Here is an 18465-nt window from a genome sequence, read left to right as displayed (position 1 = left end):
CAGTACTTTATTTTTTTCTATTAAACATAACTGTTAATACCATAAAATGACTAAGTGAATTGTCAGTCTTGATCGTAGAGGTCACAAAAATGATAATTATTCAATTTTTATAATTCCAAAATTTTTAAAATGCTTCTCTGACTTTGCAATAAATATTTACTCAGAATGTTTCTGAAATTATCATTAAGACAGAAATATATATTTACATCAAAATCTAGTATCATTGTTCTCAGAGATAACTTACCACCTGCTATTATTCGGTTTCAATACAGTCATTATTATAAATAAATCAAAACATTTTATTATAATGATATATAAAAGGCTATTATTTATTACTTTAGCAATGAAAACTATACATAGTTTTACTTTACAAATATTGTTTATTGAATAGTATGGGCACACAAATAGTTAAAAGCTCTATTACTTGTGGACTGTGTTGATTTGTTCCATGTGGACTGGTGCCAGAAAGAAATTTCACTAACACATGAATAAGGTTTGGATCTGAAACCAACAAATGTGCAGTACTCTCCTGAGTTCCAATGGCACTGCTGGAACCAGCTATAAAACATTAAAAAAAGAAAAAAAAAACCATTAAAAAAAAAAAAAGCTCCTAACAAATGGACCATGTAACAATGGAAATGCAGTATTTTAAAACATCTCTTAGTTCCAAGGAAACTCGCATATTCCCTGTAAATATAGTTTATTAAAAAAGGTTTCACTCACTACTATACTTACTGACTGAGCTGCACTTCATTCTCTATTCTCTATTTCCATCTACTACATATTTCAACCTGACTCTCTTCTGATTGTGAAAACAAGGTGAGTTTAATGTGCATCTTATTCAGTACACAGTCGAGTGGAAAACAAATAACTAAATCTTTACTGTCCTATTTGGTGAGCCTATTTTTAATAACTACCTCCCTCTTCCAGAAACAATCAGAGATCTACTCAGAAGTTTTATACCAATTTTCTAAGGTAAACCAAGGCAAAAAACTATTTCTTTTTGTATGTTAGTTATATACAGCTCACAGACTGTGAACTAATGTATAGGCTCACACCAGTTTTCTGAGCTGAATAAAATACTCTTTGCATTAAATTTATCTTCACTGTAAGAGAGTGATGTTTTTGATTCCATTCTTGGAAAATATATTCCAAATGAGAAAATGGAATAGCATTTTGATGCTAAGCAATGATTTAAACGAGCAGCTTCATCAATGTAATAGATCTTCTAGATCTTCTATTTAATGAAGTTATTCCCAAAGAGAATAGATATGAAATCTATCCACCTGTTGCATAACCTACAGATGAAATGAAGATTTCAATTCACAAATGGCTAATCTTTACTCTGTAACGTGAACTTTGATCCCTACCTCACGAGACACTCAAGAATGTCAGATAGAACTTTGACCTAAATGTGAAAAGTAAAACCAATAAACACTACATAAGATAACACAGCAGAGTATCTTCATGACTTTGGAATAGTTAAAGCTACAGAAAACACTAAAAGTTCCTTTCTAACAAGGTTTATATTATTTTATTACCTTAAATTTTTAAAAGGGAGGTGGGGTAAAGAAAGTAGAAAACTTAATAGGATACTAGAATCTGAAAAAAAAAAAAAAAACAATTGTGTTCAGTAAATATACCTTTTAGATGTGGGAAACAAAACCCAGGAATCTAGTCATACACATTTATCAATAATATAATGAACAAATCATTTTAAAGTGCAAAGTACCTTAAAAATATAACCAAAATGAAAACTTAAGACTAACAGTAAATATTTGGCTTTATATACTAAAAGCAATAAATTTTCTTTTAGTAACTAGTAAGTTTTAGGAAGGTAAAAATATGAACTATTGATGAGAGCTATTTGAGAATATTTATGGTATCATGGAAAATAAGTACAAAGGATAAGATATATAAGAACAAATTCAGAAGACACATCTTCAAATAAGGAATTCTACAGTTTTCACATTGTATCACTTCTTGGAAAAACCTATTTTAAGAATCTGATTGCAAGAATATTAAAGTATATGTCATTTAAATGAATACATTATCGAACTTACAATTGAGCTGCATGTTTGTCATCAGTGTTAGGCTATGAAGCACGAGGCACCACGTCCGGAGCAAAGTATTGGGATACCAAGCTAGCACTGTGAGAAAGCTACTTATTGATGCTATGCAAAAAAAAGAAAGAAAAATTTTTTACTCAGAAAAACTAAACACTAAGAATTAAAAAACAAAAGATGAATTAAAAAATAAGACATTATTTCTTTAAATCAACTTATTAACAAGTGTCCTGAAAAACCACACATAAGAAGAGTTCCCCATCAAATACAACTAAAGCATTAAAAGTCAATAACATGTTACGGCAGGGTTTAAAGCTCAACCCAAAACACATAAAATGACATGTTATCAATACAAATCTGTTGTGCTTTACAAACTACAGGCATTTCTCCTGTAACAGTTTGTGTTACTAAAAATCCTCACATTCTCCAAAACCAAAAGCAAAAAATAATAATGCATGATGGAAAAACTGGGATGAATTACACCAATCGAAACCAATGCAACTTCACAACAAAAGCACAAACTCAAACAATAATTAGGTAAGTTGAAGGCCCAGATAGTAAGTACTCATGGCAGCTGGAGAAGCCAAAGAAGTTATGCATGACCATAGTTCAGTGTACATAGTACACAGCACTGTGTACATAGTACAGAGCACAGTGCCCACATTGTGCTCGTAAAACACTCTTTAGAAATAACTGATTCCAGATCTAGGGTAGGAAATAAAAAGACTCTAGAATATCTGTCATGCCAAAAGCTAACAAAAACATAGCCATGTATTTCAAAAACCAAAAACAAAAGAAAAGAAAATGTTACCGGCCACAAATACCACAATTTCAGTATCAAGTATAACAATTATAGAAATACTGTATTGTAAGAAATATTTTTAAATCCAACAACTTACACAAATACTTATTAAAGAAACTAAATGGTCATGATTGTAGATTGTGAACCAACTCATTTTGTAAAGTTTGAAAAACAAAGTTTCCAGCATTTTTCCTGCCTCACTGTATCATATGGTGACATGATAGCATACAAAGGGAAGTTTCTCTTTAGGAAAGTACTTCAGCTAATAAATGAAATAGAATGTGAATTACTACTACCATCATTTTGAGATAAATTGTTAATAGGTTTAAGCATCGAGCACATAACACAGTGTACAGAGTACATAGCATTATGTCTGCTAATATCATGAAAGAAGAGACAATCCATGAAATTGCCTGCTAATATCATGACAAAAGACACAATCCGTGAAATTAACTTTAAAAAACAAATAAATCAAAGATCAAAATAAGCTCTAGGTCTAACTACCAGTTTACAAGAAATATAGAGGACATCATGGAGATACAAACACCAGAAATCTGGACCCTGGGAACGCTGGAAGACAAACAACCAAGTTCTTTGGCAAATGACTTTGCAGGGGGTTTTAAAAATGTAACGGAAACCTATACAGATTAAAGGGGATTTAAGAAACATAATTAATTCAAAAGTGTGGGCCTTATATGAACTCTATTTCAAATAAACAAAAAGTTTATAACATTTGAGACAACTGGATGATAGTAAGGAATAATCATTTTTTCACTCTTCTATTTGTGTAAATGTTTAATATTTTTCACAATAATAAAGTTAAAAATAGAGATGGGCACATATCTGTAACCGAATCAGTGGGGCTGTCACTAAGGTTGGAAGACCAGCAATGTAACAGTCTAGGGAAAAAGCATCAGGTATAGATGTTCAGTCTTACTCTTTAAAAATACACCAAAAATAGATTCCTGCAGCCACAACTGAAGGCTAGTTCTTTTCCTGTTAAAGGATATTAGTTTAATCCCACCATTCCTACGTTCTTGCATTCGCCAAAACAAAGAAACAAACAAAAAAAACCCCAAAAAACTAATGCAATTTTTACAGGAAACTGACATCCTTCTCCAGTCAACCAATTCCCTCAGGGGCTAATTCATATTTAAAAAAAAAAAAAAAATCTGTTGCAACAGAACAGATTATGAACAAGACAAAACTTTAAGAAAATATGATGTAAAGATTAACAGAACATAGTTAAATTTTAGTTACTCACAAATACAAGATAACACAGACCACAGAATAAGAGTTTTCTGTTGTCTTTCCTGCTAATAAATAAGTCAGGGTATTTTTTTGAAAAGGGGTTTTACTAAAATATTGTAACCCTAATGACCAATATTAGGCATAATTTAGCCAGTCGTTACCTTTTAAGCATGTTATTTACACCATATTAATGATTTTCCTTCTAATAGATCCTACCTTGATTTAACGAAATGACAGGTATTCGATTAGCATTATATAAAAAAATGTCTGCTCCATTCTCTTTGTTTCCAGATGAACTAGAATTTAGACTCAATGTGAGCCACAACTGGAGAAGTGATTCCAACTGAAAAAGAATAAAAATTTACAGGAAAAACGTACCTATCATATTATGAAATACCATTTAAACAAAAATCTTACCATGATCCTTGTCATAATTAAAGAATTTCTTCTATTATGTATTTCCTCTAGTTACCTCAATTCAGTTGAAAAGCAAACATATCTTGAAATTCTTGATGAAACAAAATTTAACTTAAATAATTTACCTCATACAAATGGTTTTCTAAATTAAGACAGGTGATTCAAGTTTTTAAATCACAGGTTGAGTATAATTGTTAGTAGGGACTAAAGTACTAAAGCTTAAAAGCATGAAAATTATAAATGGCCCATCACTGAGGAGCCATGATTATCAAAGTATTTCCAATATTTTTCCAACTGAGTATAATTAAGAAAACATTCCTATCAGATTGACAATGAATGTCCCAGTTAGTTTCTTCTTTTTTACTAGGCTGGCAATAAAAAAAAAAACAAAAACAAAAACTATTTCTCCTGAAGTCATACCTGAACATGATGGACTTGAAGCATGGAAAAGAGTTTGTTGAAACAAACATTTAACATTGGGATAGATGATAACTGTACAATAAGCTGGTTGGTTTGGTTCACTGCTTGTAAACCCCCTAGGAGTGAATCATCTGTTCCAGTGGGAGACTGGGATACTGAAAATTAAACACAAGTATGATTTTATACATAAAGTACCAGGAGAGATGTTAACTGGCTATTAATATGTATAGATAAGTCTTTTTTTTAAAAAATAAAGATTATATTTTTCAGAATGGTTCAAAGCTTTGTTATAGTATTTCAGAAACTTGTTTTTATAACATTACTTGAAAGTCAAAAAGAAAATCAATAAAAGAGATGCTCCCAAATTTAGAGGACTCATCTAATAAAGGAAACGCTCTAACAATTTTTATTTGCAATATTTTTCTAATTAATAAAGGATGGAGAGTAAAGGAAAAGAATCTTGACTAATTATTGAGAAGGCAGTTTTAGAATAATCTAGATTCTAGTCCATTGTTTCTTAATCTTGACTGCACATTAGAATTATCTAGGGAGCTTTGAAAAGTTCTGATGTCTCAGGTTACACACCAAAATAATTAAATGAGAATATATTCGTGGGGAACAGAAAAATATAGGGACACTAAGATGGGTTTTTCATATATTTAGAACATTAATACACTAAAAGGAGACATAGGTATAAGAAAATAATCAAAAAATAGAATATTAAGAGAAGCAGATAATTTCAAAAGGATCTTCTATCTAGTAAGTTGTTTTAAACAACAAATGTCTAACAGAAAAAGGCTACTTTGGGCAGTATTGAGTTGTCTGATTATGCAGGGGCTGTACCCTACAAAAGGGATTCCCATACTACATGGGAGATAAGACAAAACAATATTAGTGTACCAATACTAAGATTATAGAACACTAGACAATCCCTTCTGTTCTCCTTTTTTCTATGTATACCGTCTAAGGCAAGAAATAAACAGAATTACAAAGTGGAAGAATTCAACTTAACATAAGAAAGATCTAAAAACCCAAATTTCTCTATTGAAATGGATTGTGCACTCTTCTTCATACAAGAATCCTGAGTTCTGCCTACTATCTCTACCCTTCTACTTACTCTGCCATAGAGAAGGTGAAGTCATTTGTAGGCCAAAGAAAAATAAAACTATCACCCTCTCCTCAGCACAGCTCCTAAGTCTTTGTCCTTGAGAAAGTATTCCCAGATGCGGAATTCACGTATACAGAGAACCAACTTTTCACATCCAGGGGTTCAGCAGGGCCAAATGCAAATTTTGGCATATAGAAGAGTTGCGGGGGAGGTCCTAGAACCAGTCCCCCATGAATACCAAGGGACTGTAGTTTCAACACATGCCATATGGCAAGGAAGGACTAAAATATTTACCATCAGCCTTTATGAAAAAGTCTGCCTTCCTTTTCTGTAGAGAGGTAGCAGATCCTCTCAATTCCGGGGTTCAGTTAGCAGGCCTATTTGGCTGTCATCCTATCCTATGTCTTCCATCCTAGTCTTTATAGATGTTACTTAAAAACAATCCACCTTATCATAAATTTGGATATAATGCAATGAACTCACAGGCAGCTAGCTATGTAAGCTTCCCTCAGAATTTCATTAACTTCACAATAACAAAAAACCCAATTCAGGTTTGGACTGAACTTAGAGCATACATAAAGGTTATTTTGGGTTACCTCCCGCCCATTTGTTAATCTGTTGTCTTAACTACTAACTTAGACGGGTGAGAGGTGCTATACATTAAGCCCTCGCAGACTCATACCAGACATGGAATTTTAAAACCTGTCCTTGCTGAAGGCACCTGAAAATAATCAAGAAATAGATCATTCATTACAATACCCATAGAATGGTAATTTTACTTACACATAGGAGATGTATTTGTTAACGCCTGTAAAACGGAATCTGCTTCCAGAGTAGACATCATTTTCAACATAAGTTCTGCTTGCTGTTCCAGTCCAACTTCTAGACGAGCATCTAGGGCTACAAAAAGCAATTAAAAGAAAAAAAAGCATATTTGATAATTATTACTCATTCCCTACCTCCGACAATAAAATGTCAATCTGAACCTGAGACAGGATGAGGAGAAGTTCTTCCTTAGGGAAGAACAACTCGGCATGTTGTATCAGAGCCAGAAAAGGGAAAGAACACCCGTGCAACAGAAGTTAGAGACAGGAGAGTGGTTATACAGAGATGGGTAGAACAAATAAAGTGAAGTAATGATAATGGAAGCAAATACCTGAAGGATAATGAGAGCCAGGTTTCTCATTGCCAGAAAAAAGAGGTACAAATATGTAGAGAAAAAACTAAAAGAAACCTTATAGAGTTAGATTACAATCAGATATATCAATGTAAACTAATCACGTTTGGTATATACACATATATATAAATAAATATAGAAATAAACACATTTACAAAAAATGTACAGGTGGACACATACACACATTCCCTAGCTCTGTCTATCAAGAGGGCATGGCAACAAGGGACCGAAATAACAAGTATATCTAGCACCCAAATCTTGGTTTAACCACATTCCTTCTTTAAAAGGGTCTGAAATATCGTACTACTTGCAGAAGTGGGTAATTCCTAGACTGAGGCAGGAAGAGCAAATGATGAGCCTGGGGTATCATATTTACCCAGAGGACAAGGAACTGCTCAAAGAATGATGAAGAGATATCAAAAAGACAAGAGTCCAGATTAAAGGAGATCCTACTGGATCAAATAAATAATGACAACACTGTGAATGTACTTAATGATAGTGAACTGTACACACACAAAAAATAGTTAAAATGATAATTTTTTATATGTTTATAATAAAAACAAGTAAATAAATGATAATAACCAATTATAACCCACTGAATAAAAAAGAAAGCCATGGGTCCATTCAAAATGAAATGAATAAACTAAAAAAATTTTTAAAAAGAAACATGGTAAAGAACAGGATATTAATACAGTTTCCAAGTACCACTCTGTTCCTACACCCCCAAAAAACTTTACAAAGGGGAAATGAGTAACTTTACAATGGAGAAGCCCAGCAGACACTTCCTTAATTAAGTGATTAAACGTAACACCACTAGTAGGGGACAAATCAAACTCAGAGTCCACCTAATAGGCTGCAATGAGAAAAACTGAGCATTATTACTATATTACTGCCAAGATGCATGATGTCAATCTAATCATGAGAAAATAGCATTTAAACCCAAATTGAGGGACATTCTACAAAATAACTGACCTGTAATCTTCAAAAACATCAAGATCATGAAAGTTAACTCTGAGAAACTGTTGCAGACTGAACAAGACCAAAAAGATACGACAAATAAATGCAATGCATGATTTAGTACTGGGTCCTTCTGCATAAAGGACATTATTTGGACAACTGCTAAAATTTGAATGGGCTCTCAGAGTTAGATAGTAGTAATATTAATTTTCTGAGTTTGATGGAATATACTTCTTGTTGTGCTTATGAAGAAGAACAAACAAAATTAAATTAAAATAACATCAGTTCAAAAACTTACTCTCAAATGTAAGGATAACAAGCATTCTCTGTATTACACAAGGGTATCTGCAATATTTCAGTAAATGTGTGATTGTTTCAAAATTTAAAAATATTTTATAAAGAAAAATTAAATATGTCTCATATATGCTACATGACTACAAAAGCACAAAAACAAGATTCAATGTGGTTTCATTCTGATTATAAATAAAATACAAGTTTATTATTAAAGATAAGAAATTTTTAAAAAGCACAATTAATTAAAATCATTATCTATCACACACAAATTATGAACAGCTTTTGCTAAGTGTTACTGTGAGAATGAAACAATAAAATGGATTATAAATGCGAGCTCCTCCAAACTGACTAACAGAGAAATACACAGCTCTGAATAGCACTCATGGCACAGATGTGATACTAAACTCCTCTAGCATACATCCAGGCTCAATTTTTCAAGGGGCAAAGTACACATAAATTGAGAACTTGTTTTAAGAGTAGCATATTGCCTTAAAATATAAACATGCACTTACCCTGAGACACTGAAACACTAACTGTCTGTGATCCATTCTTCTCTGTATTTGCTGGTGGCTTTGCTACAGGAATTCCCAGACCTCCAATGTAAGGGTTGTAATTGTAGGTGCCATAATCAGCACCCCAATAATCATACCATGTACTGCTTATTGGCTTTAAAGAATGGGAAAAAACTGCAGTTTATTATTGTTTTTTCACTGAGTGACACATTATATCATCTAAACCCAAACAGGACAACAAAATAAACATTCTCCCCACCTTTTAAATTCCAAAAACTCACTTATAATTTTAATGATTTACAAGAATGGTTCAGTGATAATCTCTTCCTTTTCTTCCAAAATCTAAAAAAACCTTATTTTTTAGAAACTGAGACAAAACTAGCACCCTTACTAAAATCTCTTATGCACCAAAAGAACAATACCACTATAAAGTATTACAGGTGTATCTTCTTTAGAAAAGTGGAGACTAACATAGAAGTAGAATCTGCAATGAACGAAGCTTGGATGAGTTTTAAATGGTTACAGGAAATGTTTGTAATCCATAACTATACTTCCGCAAGCTTACTAGTAGTTAATATCACTATAACATAATTATTCCTGGGTATATTAATAAAAATGGTATAGTACCTATAAGCAATTTGATGCATTTTGAGTATGCTGAATAATAGGTTGCATTTGGTGATAAACATGTATATTTTCCTCTTTTAAGTGTAAAATGAAAGACTTTAATTGCAAAGAATATTCTAATGTATCATACCTTGAAAACTTTGGCTGCCAGAGGATCCTTTTCCAAATCAATATCTAAAGGATCAATGTCAACTTCCATTAAATCTTGAAGTAGTTCAAGGTCAATTTCTTTATCCTTTTCCAAAGAGGAGAGAGGAGGTGCCCCTTCAAATAATTGAAAGCCATTTTATTGGTGGATCTTTTCACATAAAATTTAACTAAAATGTTGCTTTCAGTTATGGAAAAGTTATTTTACTTGCATGTAACGTACATGCCTACTAACAAAAAAATATCTCAATTTTTATACTTAACAATTAAGTGTTAAAATTAAGCTTAACAATTAAGCAAATATATCATTTCATAACACAATGAAAACACCAATGCAATGATATTTGATTTCCTAGGGAAAAGACCACCATATTTGTTAAATCAAGTTGCATAAACTTTGCTATTAAAAATAATCATTAACATTTCTTTTTTTTTTTTTTTCCTTTTTGTCTTTTTTCGTGTCCGGCAACGGATCGCAACCCTCAGTGTCGCGCCCGTACCAGACCAGGACCAGCAACGGGATCGCAACCCTCGGTGCTGTGCCCACACCTCGCTCAGCCAGTGAGCGGGAACCGGTGTGTATGTGGGATCCGAACCCTCGGCGGGAGCGCCCCCGCGCTCCCAAGCGGCGCGCTGTGGCAGTGCGCCACCGGGCCGGCCCAAAAAAAAAATCATTAACATTTTTTTTTTTTTTTCGTGTCCGGCAACGGATCGCAACCCTCAGTGTCGCGCCCGGACCAGACCAGGACCAGCAACGGGATCGCAGCCCTCGGTGCTGTGCCCCCACCTCGCTCAGCCAGTGAGCGGGAACCGGTGTGTATGTGGGATCCGAACCCTCGGCGGGAGCGCCACCGCGCTCCCAAGCGGCGCACTGTAGCAGTGCGCCACCGGGCCGGCCCAAAAAAATAATCATTAACATTTCTACAACAAACATTATTCATTCTATTATATCCATTATTACAGTGATGCTACCTAGTATGAAAAAGAAAAGCAAGGAAGATTTAAGTTATAAGACTGCTATTTACTTTATTTTTCTATTATGAATCAGAAATCATTTTGGAGATACCCATCTCCAAATTTTTAAGTATCCCTTACTACCCTTCCTTTCCCATCCATCTCATCCTTTTGTTCAACATATATTTATAAGATGCCTATCGAACGCCAATCTGTAGTAGGATTTGAGTAAAGATTAATAATACAAATCTCCACCCTCCAACAGATGAGGTTCAGAGGTGGGGGTGCACTATAATTAAACTAACCACAACATGATACATGCTAGCAGAGATATCTGAGTGTGCAAAGGGAGCACAGAGGGCCAAGTCCCCAACTCTGCTGACAGTGGCAGAAAATGCCTCTTAAAGGAAGGGTATGGTTTATGTGAATCTTAGAAGGGGAGTTCATCATGCCTTATTACTCCAGATAAACAGAGTATCAGGAGAAAAGATCAAGTCACGAGAGATTGTAAGATTAAAAAATGACAAAAGGTTGAAAATGACTGCAGCATCTGACAAATATAGGGTAGTAACCAGAACAGAGTTTTGAAAAGTAAGGAGTATCTAGATCACAAAGGACTGTGCGTGCTAATTTACAAATACAGTTTTAAAAAAGAAGAAAAGAAACAAAAGAAAAATACACCAAAAAAGCTTGATCTTAAAGAACAAGAGCTTTTAACCTTACTATCTTCACTACTGTATATCTTGAAATATCTTCTATGCTGTATCTTCTTCAACATAACCAAATCTGACTGTATCAAAAGAATTAGGACATGATGAAATGATAGCACTTTGTTATAGAAGCACTCATTCAGAGAACCAAGGAAAATATATTTATAAACGCTATTTATACAGCCAAAGATCTAATATAAAAATATAAAAGTCAATTTTATTCTTCACTAACATTCTTTATTTTGAAACATATGCAGCTACTTTGAAAAGTTTGTAGAAAGATTCACATTATCTTTCAATTCTATTTTTCCACAAACACTTTCAAGTACCCTCGTATTTTTATTTAATAGAAAGAACTAAAGGATATTTTAAATAAAACATAATTTAAAAATTTACCCGTTATATCATGCGTCAAAGGTTCATCTATAGTTTCCAGCAACTGTACTGAAGACTGCTGAAGAGAGTCATCAGAGTCGCCAGCCGTTGCACCTACATCATCACCCACTGTTCCTTCTTCCATGGCTTCTGCAGCTACTGGAGCCAACAATTCTCCTGTAATGTAAGGAGACAGTCCTAACTGCTTTAATAATCTATACATGGAATTCTGAAAAATATTAACCCATACGTTTTCCTCCAGTTGAAAGAATAAAATAGTATGTGTTCTACCACCTATAAAAGAATGAGGCAAATGAGCCCCCACAAAGAATACCAGGACTCAATGCATTACCTTCAAATGACAAAAACAAGTAACTAGCAGCAGAAAACACAAAATGTTTAATATGTACAAGGAGTTATTATAATCACTTTAGAAATATTAACCCACTTATTATTCAGCAAAACAACCTTATAAGGAAGGTACTTTTATTATCTTTATTTTACATATGAAAAAACTGAGGCATAGTATAAAGAACCAGTAAGCAGGACACCACTGGTGTAATGATGAAGCAGACTAGCTCCAAAATCCATGCGCTTTAACCACCTAACTTTATCACAGCTGTAGACATAGTTAAATAAAAAAGTAATTCTAAATGGTTGCTACTGCTGTAACTTGTAAAGAGACTTTTATGCTTTTAGGGGTTTACAATTTCCTTTAAAGATTACTTAGCTGCACAATGACAAGCTACTTTTGACATATACTATAAATTATTCTGAAAATAGAAATAAATTCTGACAAACCTGCTAAAATATCCTGTAGCATACAAGTTAAGGAATACTGAGCCCAAGCACCACCCCAAGATATATCTCCTCTATTGAAGTCAGTTCCGACCAAAAGTAACAGCAGTCTTTCCAACTGAGGTTCATTCACAATCTCACACAGATGAATAGTTGGCCTCGTGGCATTTGCAATGCGTGCTAGAACCTGTAATACGTTTTATAAAATCAGGTATTTAAATAGCAATTACATATGTTTTTTTCAAAAAAATAACAAGAATCTATAAATACTTTAGCATCAGAGTAAGTTTTCAATAACGATGTATGACTTTGGTGTCAAAATAATCACGTGAGTGGTGTCAAATTAATCACGTGAGAAGGAATACAAAGGAAATTAATTTCATGAATCAAATATCAAAATCTGGTTTACATCTGGGTGGAAAGGTTAAGAATAATTTCCATGAACAATGAATATGCTACAGGAAAGCAATCATGGCATTTAAAGTCCTTCATTAATATGACATTTATTTCTCTATTTCCTATTTTAATTAAGAAACATCAGTTGGAGACAGATATTCCCACATTACCTACATTTCAAACCATCGAGTTTTAACTAAATTGAAATATAAATCAGGTTTCCTTAGGGATAAATGAATTTTTAATATTTCAAGGCACAATAAAAAAACTAAACTGCAAAAAAGGAAAATCAAAATTAGTACTATTTCTCTTAATTAAAATCTATTAAATAAACTACATCATATCCTGGTTCTTTTTCTTACCTTATAAGTCTATTCTTATAAATTATTCTAATATTTAACTCACCTTACAGACAAATAATAAGAGATCTGCATGACATGTAAAATCCATGGAGAGGAGAAACAGAACAAGTTTTTGAACTACTGAGATACAACGCTCATGAGCCAGAGTAAATGGAAGTGGTTCTATCTCTGGATTTTCTTTTGTTGTTGTAACTTCTGTGTCTAAATTGGAACGGGACCATTCTGCTGTCCGACGTAAACGAATTAAATCCTTAAAGTGCTGCACACGGAAATTTACAGTATTTAAATAAGTATTTATTTTATGATAATTTTTTCAGTATAAATTTATTTATGGAAAAATATATCTATCAGCAAACTTACAACTTCTGAAGAACAAAATTTTTAGATAAACCGCAAGCTTCAAAAAGTAAGATTATTTAAAACTATATTGACCAATATTTCTTACCTATTTAGAGTAATGTATAAGATATATAAGAGAATTTCAGAAAGTGAAATTCTACAGAATTCTATAGGTCAAATGTAATAACTTCAATAAATATTACCAAAACATCCTAAACATAATTCCTACAAGGTTGATGGTAAAAAAAACTAATATAACTTCAAGTGCAAAGTATTAATTCAAGTTATTTCAAACTCTGATAGAATAATTTCACATTTACAAAAACATAATACACAAACTTGCTTCCTCCATATAAATATCATTCCCCCCAAAAAAAAAAAAATATATCAAGTTTAAAAAAAAATTTATTTACAAATTACTTGAACTTCATATTCACTTAGAAAAGAAATGCTATATTTCAGCCTTGTGAGCACCACTAGATCCAAAATAAGTTCCACTTTTAAACCTAGCCCTGAAAATCTTCCAATAATGTAACTAAGGGGGAAAGGGATGCCAAAGTTTTCACTTTATATATTAATTTTATTTTTAAGGCTGACACATGATACTTATACAATCATCTTATATATTTCTCATTTTAGTATGAAAATAATAAACAGCACTGTCAATGCCACATTAGCAAAACTGTACATTCCAATGACTCTTCTATGTTCAATTTACTATAACTCAATCCACTTTGAAGGTATTACACTAGAACAGTATTTGAAGTTCACATTTATCATACATTTCTTTGAGTCAAAAGCTACCCTACCGAAAAAAAGTCCATAGTGGATTTTTTTTTCTGTTGATAAGTAGAATAACATATATTTAAGGTTCCTGATCATTATTAAAGATACTAACCACTCAAACAATTTAAAATACTACAGGGAGAAGTGATTTTTTCTGAGATAATTACATTAAAAAGTATAGATCATACCTTCGAAGTAGCCTGCTTTAGTTTTGCTTGTTCTACTAGGAGTTTATATGAAGATCCTTTGTTACTCTGTATTTTTTCTTTTTCCATCTGTTCTACCAAAGCCTTCTGTTTTGCTTTTAGTAGGTTAAGTTGCTATAAAAAAACAATCAATCTTAAAAATAATGTTTAAAAAAAGTAAAATTATTGTACTCCTCACAGAATTCATACATCCAGCTAATGCCGTAATTCCCTAAAAGATCTAGTAATGAATTTTTTTTTTCCTTTTTGTCTTTTTTTGTGACCGGTAACGGGATTGCAACCCTCAGTGTCGCGCCCGCACCGCGACCGGCAACGGGATTGCAACCCTCGGTGTCGCGCCTGCGCCGCACTCAACCAGTGAGCGGACCGGTCTCTATATGGGATCCGAACCCTCGGCAGGAGCGCCGTGGTAATGAAATTTTAACTGTGTTGTGCTCATTTTAAAAAATCATTTCCAAATCCTGACTTAAAGATTTTGCCACGTTATCATTGGTAATGAAATTTTAACTGTCTTGTGCTCATTTTAAAAAATCATTTCCAAATCCTGACTTAAAGATTTTGCCACGTTATCATTAAGTAATCAGCTCATTACCTATGGCAGAAGGAAAGTAACTGGAAGACTTTCCTACACAAGCCAATAAAGAAATTGGGTGACAGACTTTTTAAATAGAAGAAAACGATGATTTATTTTTACATACATGGGGAAAATATTTTTATCGCTTAACACTTTTAGCTTTGCTGTTATGGGTATCTCCCTCAGAAGTAGCACATATTTTTATTGACTACAATGTATATTGAGAAGCTAAAATAAAAAATAAAAATAAAAAAAAGAAATGGCATATATTTTTGGTATATCTGTTATTAATTAAAAATTTTATTGATTTATACGCAGCTTTGAGAAGATCTCTTGTACACTTTACCCAGTTGCCCCTAATAATAATATTTTGCAAAGCTACAGTATAATTTTGCAAAAAGGTATGGACATTGATACAATTCACCAATTTTATCCAGATTTTTTCAGTTCCACTTGCACTCATTTGTGTGTGTGCCTGTGTTTATTTAGTGTATACAATTCCAAAGTTGTAAGTTCATGTATCCACCACAACAGTCAATACTGAATAGTTTCCATCACCAGGTTCCTTCATGTTGTCCTTATATAACAATACCCATCTCCCTCCTATCCCATCTCCCCCATTCCTAAACCCTGGTAATCTACAGTCTGTAGCAATAAACAAATAGACCAAAGGAGAGAAAAGATTTTTTGCCCATGAAGACCTTACAATGAGTTAAGTGACTTCCACATATAGACATATACAGTTATTTTAAATAGAAAAATCACTGGGAAGGTATAGAAACATAATAAATAAATAATTTATATGTTAAGATCTTATAAACCTGCCTTCTCAAAGAGCACTTCCTAAATTTCTACTTGACACATATTTTTGGGATCAGGGAAAAAAATACTAATATTATATTAAAAAGAAAAATCCACTTGGCTGTTAGCTCCATAAACAAAGAAAAATGTATCATAAGTTAAAACTGGCATGCACATGTAATAATAAAAAAAGCAAATTTAGAAGAATTACTACAAATCTGTATTTTCGGAAAATTTTCAAGAGTTCTACAATTATAATCAAGAAAAATATAATTTTTATTCTTAAACAACCACAATTTTAATTATTGTAAAAATACATTTGTCTTCCCTAAACTACTTGAGAATAAGTTGGCAACCTGATGCCCAATCCCCCGAATACTTTACTGTGTATCTCCTCGAAACAAGAATGTTCTCCTACAAATCACAATACAACCATCAAAATCAGTGAAGTAACACTGATGCCCTACCATCAATTTCTCCTCAGATCCTCTTTTAAGTTTTGCCACCTGTCCAATAAATGTCCTTTATAATAAAAAATCAAATAGGAATATTTGACAAAGAAATATCCACTAGATTATAGTCTAGCTTTTGTTTTCCATGTTTATATCCTAAATTAAATACAGCAGGCATAAAGATTAACTGTTCAATATATTTTAGCTGTATTTGAAAGGATGCAAATTAGTACTAACTAAAATTTAAAGAGTCTCAAAAAGAAAAGGGAGTTGAGAAGGATACCTCATATCATTTTTCTCGTAGAAGACTGACTTAGCTTCATAGTTGAAAATCTTAGAAATGAAAAATAAACAACTTAGTGCCAAATCCACCTTTAAAAAAGACCAAAAACTTTCATAAACATGCCAGATCTAAGGATTTTCATATAAAATCTCATTTCATCTTAAATCAATTATGCAAATATTTTTGGAACTGCTACATACAATATACTAGGCTCCAATATACAAGGGTCTTCAAAAAGTTTATGGAATGATTTGTGTTCTCTTATAATTCTATATTTCCACGAACTTTTTGAAGTGTCCTTGTACACTAGGAATCAAGGATATAGTTTATAAACTCGAAGAAGTATCTTTCTCTAGAAGGAAGAGTAGGATACCTTTTGAAAAGTAATTACATTAAAGTAGTGGCTCATATGAATCTGACATCAGCTTTAAACTCACTCCCTGTTAGAAATGCACATCAAATAAATATTATGTATAAATTCAAGGGACAGCATGTAACTAATGTAGGCCACTACTGGAAACCATGAGGATTCATGGTGTCTTGTGCACTTGTGCACACTCCCATGCAATGAAAAAGTAGAGAAGGGAATACACACACACACACACACACACACACACACACACACACACACTTATATTTCAAAAAGAAACAATGGAAAACTAAAGGATTCATCAACAGAAAAATGGATAAACAGATTTTAGAATATTCAAAGAAAGGTATAATAGGAAAAAAAAAAGAACTACTGATATACTCCACATAGAAAAATCTCAAAAACATCATTTTGAGCAAATGTTTTCAAGATTTATTCAAAACACATACTGCATGATTGCACATATTATTCAAACACATACTGCACGATTCCCTAACAGTACTTTAAGAAAATCACTTACAGTGAAATGCACAAATCTTAAGTTAACAAAATAAAAGAACACTCACAAAAAAGAAGATGATTATAATTAAAGGAAGGATATAGGCTACATAGGACAACACATTACATAAGAGTACTATTCTAACATAGAAACTAGGGAAGACCTCTTTGAGGAATGGAATATGAAATGGCTGAAAAATAAGTTCAGTTAACCAGGCAAAAGGGTAAAGTACCTAGGTAAAAAGAAAAAAACTATTTAGCACACACAAAAATCCTAGATGACAAAACTGGTGTGGGTGGTTCCAGGAACTCAAATTCAACGTAGCTAGAGCTTTAAGAAACCGAATTGAAACCTTAAAGTTGGATAGCAGGACAGATGATGGATACTGTGACACCATATTAAGGAGTTTGACCTTCACCCAAAGGTCAAATAAAAGCCACTAAGAATTTAAGGAAGGAATGATATGATCAGGTTTATATCTAAAAACAACTCTCTACGGGCAGCAACTTCTAGGGGAAAATGGATTGCATTAAGGAAGAACAAAAGCAGGGAGGCCTTTTGACTAGGAAAAAAATAATAGCAACCTCACTTAGAATGGTAGTAAGAGATGGAAAAAGGTAAACAGTTTAAAGAACATCACCAAAAATCTGTATACTACATATTGTAGCCATTTTACAAATAATGAAACTCAGTCTCCAAAGTGTTAAATCATTTCCCTAAGGTAAGTAGCTCATTTAATGTCATACCTAAGATCTGACGGCACGTCTATCTCATACAACCTC

General features: G+C 32.9%; 1 protein-coding gene across 2 annotated transcripts in view; it reads right to left on the bottom strand.

The window, feature by feature from the left end:
* Positions 1-18465, bottom strand: part of BIRC6 (baculoviral IAP repeat containing 6) — a 252572-nt gene that overhangs the window by 115689 nt on the left and 118418 nt on the right. For both annotated transcript variants that reach the window (XM_008569149.1, XM_008569150.1), the window contains exons 34-44: positions 14687-14818; positions 13417-13632; positions 12619-12802; positions 11839-11994; positions 9762-9895; positions 9005-9158; positions 6848-6964; positions 4957-5111; positions 4336-4462; positions 2064-2174; positions 425-558 (exon numbers count right to left, since the gene is read on the bottom strand). In XM_008569149.1, coding sequence (XP_008567371.1) covers positions 425-558; positions 2064-2174; positions 4336-4462; positions 4957-5111; positions 6848-6964; positions 9005-9158; positions 9762-9895; positions 11839-11994; positions 12619-12802; positions 13417-13632; positions 14687-14818 — 1620 coding nt within the window. The remainder of the gene's footprint in view (positions 1-424; positions 559-2063; positions 2175-4335; positions 4463-4956; positions 5112-6847; positions 6965-9004; positions 9159-9761; positions 9896-11838; positions 11995-12618; positions 12803-13416; positions 13633-14686; positions 14819-18465) is intronic.

Source organism: Galeopterus variegatus, unplaced genomic scaffold (assembly GCF_000696425.1).
Source record: "Galeopterus variegatus unplaced genomic scaffold, G_variegatus-3.0.2 Scaffold468, whole genome shotgun sequence".
NCBI classification, from domain to species: Eukaryota; Metazoa; Chordata; class Mammalia; order Dermoptera; family Cynocephalidae; genus Galeopterus; species Galeopterus variegatus.
The sequence above is the reverse complement of the archived record's forward strand: the minus strand, read 5'-3'. Positions and strand labels throughout refer to the sequence as shown.